Source organism: Penaeus japonicus, unplaced genomic scaffold, assembly GCF_977035675.1.
Source record: "Penaeus japonicus unplaced genomic scaffold, GWHDUDI00000001_assembly GWHDUDI00000023, whole genome shotgun sequence".
NCBI lineage: Eukaryota > Metazoa > Arthropoda > Malacostraca > Decapoda > Penaeidae > Penaeus > Penaeus japonicus.
This window is the reverse complement of record NW_028234425.1, coordinates 15,179,567-15,189,004: the sequence shown is the minus strand read 5'-3', so window position 1 is coordinate 15,189,004 and position 9,438 is coordinate 15,179,567. Positions and strand designations below refer to the sequence as shown.

General features: G+C 34.0%; 1 protein-coding gene across 1 annotated transcript in view; it reads left to right on the top strand.

Moving 5' to 3' along the window:
• The first annotated feature begins 5,379 nt into the window (after positions 1–5,379).
• Positions 5,380–9,438, top strand: part of LOC122252371 (uncharacterized) — a 55,354-nt gene continuing 51,295 nt past the window's right edge. The window contains exons 1-2 of the mRNA XM_086550472.1: positions 5,380–8,283; positions 8,398–9,438. The exon at positions 8,398–9,438 is cut by the window's right edge and continues 2,489 nt beyond it. Of these exons, the coding sequence (XP_086406598.1) occupies positions 7,269–8,283; positions 8,398–9,438 (2,056 nt within the window). The 5' untranslated portion in view covers positions 5,380–7,268. The remainder of the gene's footprint in view (positions 8,284–8,397) is intronic.

Here is a 9,438-nt window from a genome sequence, read left to right as displayed (position 1 = left end):
ACACAAACACACACAAAATAAAAAAATATATATATATAAAAAATTTATATTAAAAAAATATTAATATATTTGTGTGGTTGTGTATGTATATTTTATTAATAAAATATAATATATTTTATATAATATATATAAAATATAAAAATATATATAAAAATTATTAAAAATATATATATAAATATAAAAATTTTAAATATTTCATACATATAAATAAAATAAAAAATAAAAAAATATAAAAATTTTATATATAAATATATTTTAAAAAATAAAATATATAAAATTTTTTATTTTTATATATATAAAATATATATATAAAAAATATATAAAAAATATATATTATAAATATAAAAAATTTAAAAATAATATGTTTGTGTGGGTGTGTGTGTATGTTTCGTAAAAAAAAGGTTTTGGGGCCCCCCAAACAGAATTTTATCTCTTTGAAAAAACACAGGGAATTTCTGTTCCCCTTGGGGTTGGCTAAACTGCCCTTTCCTGGGAAAAAACCCTGGGGAAAATTGAATGGAGAAATGAGAGTGAATTAGTATGGGGTGGTGGGGTGAATGAAATTGGTTTTTGGTTTTTTGTGTGTGTGTGTTTTGGGGGTTGGGGTGGGTGGTGTGTGGTTGTGGCCCTTTTGCCCTGTGTGTGTTTGTGTTGGTTGTGGTTTTGGTTTTGGGTGTTGTGTTTGAGAGAAAAAAGATAAAGAGAAAAGAAAGAAAAGAGAGAGAGGGGAGAGAAAGGAAAAAAAGAAGAGGAAAAGAGAAGAAGAGAGGAGGGAGAGGGGAAGAGAGAAGAGAAAGAGAAAGAAAAGAGAAAAGAAAAGAGAGAAGAAGGGGAGAGAGAGAAAAGGTTTTTTCCCCCAAATTATTTTTTAAAATATCTGACCAAGCCTTTTAACAACGGTTTTTTTGCCCCATCCATCTCTTTTTTCCTGCTTTTTACGAAACATGATTAAATTGGGGAAAGAACGTTTTTTCTGATATGTAAACCCCATGTTTTATGCAGTATCTTCCCCTATAAAGAATGGACCCCCACAAACAAGGAAAAAAAAATAGAAAAAATTATATAATTGAAAATAAATATGTGTTTGTGTTATTTATTTATATATAATTTTAAAAAAATAAAAATAAAAAATTTTAAATATAATTTCAAAAAAAACAAAGTAAAATATATATACATTTTATTCTTTTTCACACACAAAACAAAAAACACAACACAACAACCAAAACATTTAACCCCATCTAAAAACCCCAAACTAAAATCTTTTTCTATATATATAATTTTAATTTTTATAAAATAAAATAATTTTAAAAAAAATTAAAATTTTAAAAAAATAATAAATATTTTTTTAAAATTTTATATACATAAAATATATAAAAATATTTTTTTATAGAAAAAATTTTAAAAAAAAATATATAATATATATATACATACATATAAAATTTTAATTTTCATTTATATAAATAAATATAAAATAAAAATAAAAAAATATAAAAATATAAAAATTAAAAAATTAAAAAAATATATATTAAAATATTTCTGTAATAAATATAATATAATAATAAATTAAATTTAAAAAATATAAAATATATAATTTTTATATATATAAATATAAAATAAAAAATATAATATAAAATTTTATAATATATTTTAAAACATTTTAAAATGTTTTTTTTATATGTTAAATATTTAAAATTTTAAAATATATTATACCTATTATTATCTATATATATAAAAAAATTTAAAAAATAAAAATTTTATAATAAAATTTAAAATTAATTAAACTATTATTATTTAAACTATTCCCCATCTTTTCTATATTATATATAATATATATAAATATAATTTAAAAATAATATATAAAAATACACACCCCCACAAAACACCACACACACAAAACACACACACAAAAAACACAAAATAAAAACCACACACACTAAAAAACACACAAAAACCCCACACAAACCCCATATATATATATATTAAAAATATAATTTTATAAAATAAATTTTATATATTAAAATATTTAAAAAATTTTATTAAAATTTTAAAAATTTTAAAAATATATAAAATATAAAAAATATTTTTAAAAATATAATTTTATTAAAATATATAAAAAATAAAAAATAAAACACACACACATATAAATAAAATATTAATATATAAAAATATAATATATATATATAAAATATATAAATATTTTGTGTGTTTTAAAAAATATATATAATATTTTATATATATAATTAAAATATATATATACATAATAATATATATAATAATTTTAAAATTATATATAAAAATATATTTATATAAAAATTAAAAAATATATATTAAAAAAAAAATATATATAAAAATATATATAAAATAGTAAAAAAATAAAATAATAAATATTTTATATTATATATAATTTAAAATATATATAATTTGGGGGGTGTTGTGTGTGGGTTTGTGTTTTTGTTGTGTGTGGTTGTGAGTGTGTTGTGTGTGTGGTGTGGGGGTTTTGGGGTGTATTTTTTATATAATAAAAATATTATAAAAAATAATATAAAATATATAAATATATACAAACACACCAAAAATATATTATTTTCATATATATATATAAATAATATAATAATATATATTTTTATATATATAAAAATAAAATATATAAATTTTATTATTTACAAATATATATATTTATTTATATATATAAATAAATTAAAAATATATATAAATAAAAAATAAAAAATAAAATAAAATTTTTTATATTAATATATTTTAAAATATATTTGAATAATAATATATATATATATAAAATAATTTTATAATATATATATATAATAATTTAAAATATACACACACACACCACAACACACATATATATAATATATAAAATATATATATAATATATATATAAATAATATAAAATAATATATAAAAAATATATTATAAAATTTTTGTTTTGGGGGTTTTGGTGTGTGGTTTTGTTTTGGGTAATATAATTTTATAAAATATATTTTTATATATAATATATAAAATATAATATATAATATGTACTTTCTAATATAAAACCTAAAAATGCTGATTTGTACCAGTATCAAGCAATGCAAGCACGCGTGAGACGTGCTTATATCAAATATTCTAGATTGACCGTGTGCTAACAACAATGGACTTATTCTCTCTTGCATTATTATTACAGCTATGCTCTCTCCTTTTATTTCTAAGCGCAAATAAAAGACAATCAAATAGTCTACTGTGTGAAAATTACTTTGATGATATTCATATAACATAAAATAATGCGAGAGTAAATCTGCATTATGGCGACGGCAGTGGTGGAAGGTGAGAGAAATAATGAAAATGAAAGAAAAAAATGATTTGAGGCGTCCGGTCAGGCGTCTTTCGTGTGCTTGTACCGCATACTACAGGGGACACTTGCATGTTTAGGTTTTGAATAAGAATGCGTACATGTTCTTGGTACATCTATACATTCATATATTGTCCTGAATTAATAGATTTGACGTTAATTGCAAAGAACTAATGATATCAGCCACGTTGATTGCCAGCCAATCACGAACCAGTAATGTGCATGTACCACATAACCAATGTACCGCTACAATCAGACACGCATTATATTGGCGACATGTGACGAAATGGGAAAACACGCTGTGTTAGGAAATGCCATGATCTCCGACAATTCTCTAAGACGTGGCCTTTACCAATCGTTCATCTGGCATCGAATTATCGTGCTTATGTCGTGGGCATTCGTAGTATACTATGTCTGTATGACTATAAAATCGTGGCCATTTTCCACAATAAATTGCACGAGAATGTTAACGAACAGTCAGAACACTTACTCCGAACACTATAATACCATAACTTTACAAACAGCTGTAGTCTAGGACGTTTTCTGGTGCCATGGCTATGTCATTAATGCATTAATGCATGGCACGTCTGTATCATTTATTACAGGTTTGTCAAACATTCCAAAAAATATATATTTCAGACTATTGGTATTTGCCAAACGACGAAATAATAGAAACTGTAGTTAGAAGACAAGTTGAATGTCTAGAATAAGTTAAAATTGGGATCATTGGATTATATCGAAACAAATAAATAAGAGCGATACAAGCCTCCGAAAATACTTATGATTTGCACGCATGGGAGATATTTACTTGGTAAGATACCTGTATCTAATTCAATGAATTATCTAAAACCAAAAAATAAAGCTATGTAGCACGAACTACTTTAAAAAAGGGTGGGTCCAAGAGGGGGCAAAGCACATAAAAAAAGAGTTGTGCTTGGGATACTTTCAAAACTAGAAAGGTTAGGTTGGGTTATTGGGTTAGGATTTTGTATGCAAATGCCCCGAAAACAGTACATTCAAAATTCCCTCCCAAAATCGCTTTGTGCCGCGACCGCTGAGCACGCGGTACGCCACGCGGGTGAGTAAATTGTAAAATAACCATTTTTTTTGTATGTATATTTTACAGTAGACACAAATATATTATACTGCATGTGATTTGGTAGTTTATATCGAATATTTGCAAATTTTCGATAGGTTATTAACCAATTTTATCCAGCAATATCCCTGGGATATTTCATGCCCTCCTCAAATATCGGGTCTAATATCGTTTTTACTGTTGAGTTCCGTTGACTAAAACCACTTTAAATGGACACTATCACGAGGAATGCATTGATACCAATTTTATGACGCAGATTATTCTAGAAATTTACCCAATACGGATACAATTTTGATATCAATCATCTGTTGTGTTTGTTCCTTCAGTCGTATTCTATGCGCGCAGAGTAGACTTTTCGAAGGAGAGTGAAGTTAAATGAATGGTGAAAGTAGTCAGGAACATAAATTTAAAGTATATAATTATATGAAATATGTATACATTAAATCTATATGTATAATATATTAAAGATATGCATATATGTACAGTATATACACATATAAAATAAGGAAGATCTATACATAAACACACGATCCCTCTCATCCGGTTGTTTTGATGGAGCGTAGAGTGAATTACCAATGGCGCATTCGTGAAATGGTTGTCAATTCTTTAACTAGGAACAAGTACGACTGATTCATACCAAAATTGAACTATCTTTTGTTAGTGCTACCTACGATTGTAGTTTCTTCTATGATTTTTTTCGTTTGGACATTGCCATTCATCCGAAACATGTTAACTTTGGAACGGTTGGTAAACCTGAAGCAGCTGACACAGACGTGCCATGCTTTTGCGTCCTAGGATACTGCTTTTGTGACATAAACACGACAGTGACACATGAACATGACATGGCCACGACACGCAGAATACGTCCTATAATATGGCTGCTTGTTTCACAAAAATCAGGGATGATAATTAATGCTTTGCCTTCCTGACTACTAAGGGGTGAACAAACTCGAAATCAATTTGCGACTCCAAAGGTTCTTTAAAATTATTTTTATCCCACATATAGGACAATGATGGTAATGTAAATGTGTTGGTAACAATTGTTATATTAAATGTATTTTTTTCACCTGTTTCACTAATATAGCAAGCCCAACACCATGTCATAATCAGCCATATTCTAAGTCCCTAGCGTGCAGAGTACATGGTATGAACATGCCGCCGTTTGGTATTCTAAAAGCGTGTGTTTGTGTCAAAAGTGTGGCAAAAGGTGGCAAAGTCGTGGAAAGTATTGGAACAATCGTGGAAACTCCGTGACATGGGGGTAGGCTTATCACGATAGTTACACGGGCGAAGAAAATCATATTTTACTGTACTCTTTCTTACCAATACTTCATATGAGCATACTACGTTTGGAAAGTAATATCTATATTGGATATATGAGGCATAATTGTCCTAGACTTGGATTACAAACCCTTTGGGAAAACATGGATTCTCTGCTGATTTTGAGTTTGTTTACCTTTAGGCGGACTTTTCGAAGGAGGGTGAAGTTAAATGAATGGTAAAAGTAAGTTAAAGTAAAGTTAAAGCATATAATTATATGAAATATGTATACATTAAATCTATATGTATGATAAATTAAAAATATGCATATATGTACAGTATATACACATATAAAATAAGGAAGATCTATACATAAACACACTATCCCTCTCATCTGGTTTGTTTTGATGGAGCGTAGAGTGAATTACCAATGGGGCATTCGTGAAATGGCTGTCAATTCTTTAACTAGGAACAAGTACAACGACTGATTCATACCAAAATTGAACTATCTTTTGTTAGTGCTATCATAACTGTACTTTCTCTTATGAATTTGTTGTTTGGACAATGCCATTCATCCGAAACTTTGGAATGGTTGGTAAACCTGAAGCAGCTGACACAGACGTGCCACGCTTTTGCGTCATAGAATACCGCTTTTGTGACATGAACATGACATGGACACAACATGAACATGACATGGCTACGACACGCAGAAAACGTCCTAGAATACTGTCGCAAATCCTACGAATATTCCAATATTTTTACCACAATTACCACAAATCTGCTGTGCTGTTAATACAAACAAGGACTTCAAGAATGCCATTTGCGGTATGTTCATGCCATGAATTCAGAATCTGTCTGTAAGACTTATATTGAACACAAGAAGCCCTATGGTTTTTTAAACAATTATTTCAATACTGACTATATCTGCACCACCGAATTTCTGATTTTATGCTGATTGGTATGAATCTACCTTGAAGATGGGATAATGGCTCATTTTATCTAGATATTCTATTTCAAATGGGAGATTAATTTAAGTCTCTTTTCTGATTTATCAGCACTTAGTTACAAGCTATTTTAAGTCAACCAAGGCCCCAGCTCTGATTATATTATTTGTCTGTTTAATCAATAAGGGCCACAGAAAGGCGATCAAGAAATTAAGACACGCAAAAATACTACTGAGCTTAGACTGAGATAAATTATATTTGGCAATCTGTATAATCTTTCAAAACTTCTACAACTGACAGTGAATGGCTGAGTACTGACTGTTACAGATGAACTCGTTTACCTTCACTAAAGGATAGAAACAGTGACGTCATCAGGCGTTTGACGGGATACATTGCACAAAACATAAAACCTGAAAACGTGGCTATGACAGGAATAAATTAAATGTACATTTCTTCAGCGAGTTCAATGTGTTCTTTACCAGATGTATACATATCTTAGGTCGTGCCGACAGCTCCATCGAGGAGGCGGGGAAAGAGCTTGGGGGAGGATGGCGTCGGCAAGACGGGCTCCCTCGATCGCGAGCGGCCGCCCCGCCGCTCCTTTATAGCAGAGACTAGAGACAAAATGAAAAAGTCCGTTTCTCTGGACCGGCGGAACATGCCCGGCCTCAGCCGAAGCAAGTCGTCCAGCCGCGACAAAGTCAGTCAGTCCCGTGAATCCATCATTGGAAAAGGAAGGAAGGGAAAGAAAAAAGAAGAAGATAAACAAAAGGAACACTCCAACAATGTCTCTCGTGGTGCTATCGCAGGTGCTGCTGCAGCTGGAACAGCGGCGGTGGCCGCAGGGGCTGCCATGCTTAGTAGCTCTACTGATGATGATGCTTCAGCAGATGCCACTGATGAAGCAAAGGCTGTGGCTGGAGAGGCAGCTGATGAAGCAGACGCAACAGCTGTAGTCGCTGATGAAACAGAAGCTTCAGAAGATGCTGCACCATCTGAAGTAGGAGATGCTGCAGCAGATGCTGTGGATGCAGCAGAAGATGTTGCCGATGATGCAGCAGACGCCACTGATGCTGTGACGGGAGATATCGGTGATGCTGCAGCAGATGCTGTTGATGCAGCAGAAGATGCAGCAGGAGATGCTGATGCTGTAGCAGATGCTGTGGATGCAACGGAGTCTGTAGCAGGAGATGCTGCCGATGCTGCAGCAGATGCTGTGGATGCAGCAGAAGATGCAGGAGATGCTGTGGATGCAGCAGAAGATGCAGCAGGAGATGCTGTGGATGCAGCAGCAGATGCTGTGGATGCAGCAGGAGATGCTGCTGATGCTGCCGATGCAGCAGCAGATGCTGTGGATGCAGCAGATGCTGCTGATGCTGCATCAGATGCTGTGGATGCAGCAGAAGATGCAACAGGAGATGCTGCTGATGCTGCAGCAGATGCTGTGGATGCAGCAGAAGATGCTGCAGCAGATGCTGTGGATGCAGCAGAAGATGCTGCTGATGCTGCAGCAGATGCTGTGGATGCAGCAGAAGATGCAGCAGGAGATGCTGCAGCAGATGCTGTGGATGTAGCAGAAGATGCAACAGGAGATGCTGATGCTGCAGCAGATGCTGCTGATGCTGCAGCAGATGCTGTGGATGAAGCAGAATCTGCAGCAGGAGATGCTGCTGATGCTGCAGCAGATGCTGTGGATGCAGCAGAAGATGCAGCAGGAGATGCTGCTGATGCTGCAGCAGATGCTGTGGATGCAGCAGGAGATGCTGCTGATGCTGCAGCAGATGCTGTGGATGCAGCAGAAGATGCAGCAGGAGATGCTGCTGATGCTGCAGCAGATGCTGTGGATGCAGCAGAAGATGTAGCAGGAGATTCTACTGATGCTGTAGCAGATGCTGTGGATGCAGCAGGAGATGCTGCTGACGCTGTAGCAGACGCTGTGGATGCAGCAGAAGATGCAGCAGGAGATGCTGCTGATGCTGCAGCAGATGCTGTGGATGAAGCAGAATCTGCAGCAGGAGATGCTGCTGATGCTGCCGCAGATGCTGTGGATGAAGCAGAATCTGCAGCAGGAGATGCTGCTGATGCTGTAGCAGATGCTGTGGATGCAACGGAGTCTGTAGCAGGAGATGCTGCTGATGCTGCAGCAGATGCTGTGGATGAAGCAGAATCTGCAGCAGGAGATGCTGCTGATGCTGCCGCAGATGCTGTGGATGAAGCAGAATCTGCAGCAGGAGATGCTGCTGATGCTGTAGCAGATGCTGTGGATGCAACGGAGTCTGTAGCAGGAGATGCTTCTGATGCCGCAGCAGATGCCACTGATGCTGCCGCAGATGCCACTGATGCAGTGACAGGAGATGCTGCCGATGCTGAAGAAGATGCTGTGGATGCCGTTGATGAAGTTATCCTCGTAAGAGAAACAGCTGAGGATGTGCAGAGCGTAGGCGCACCAACAGAAGCCCCCGACGAATCTGCAGCAGAAGCCATTGATGCTGCAGCAGATGTGGCCAAGGAAGCAGAAGCTGCAGCAGGAGATGCTGCCGCAGATGCCACTGATACTGCAGCAGATGCTATGGATACAGCAGAGTCTGCAGCAGGAGATGCTGTCGATGCTTTAGCAGATGCTTTGGATGCAGAAGGAGATGCTGTTACAGATGCCACTGATGCAGTGACAGGAGATGCTGCCGATGCAGCAGAATCTACAGCAGAAGATGCTGTGGATGCCGTTGATGAAGTTATCCTCGTAAGAGAAACAGCTGAGGATGTGCAGAGCGTAGGCGCACCAACAGAAGCCCCCG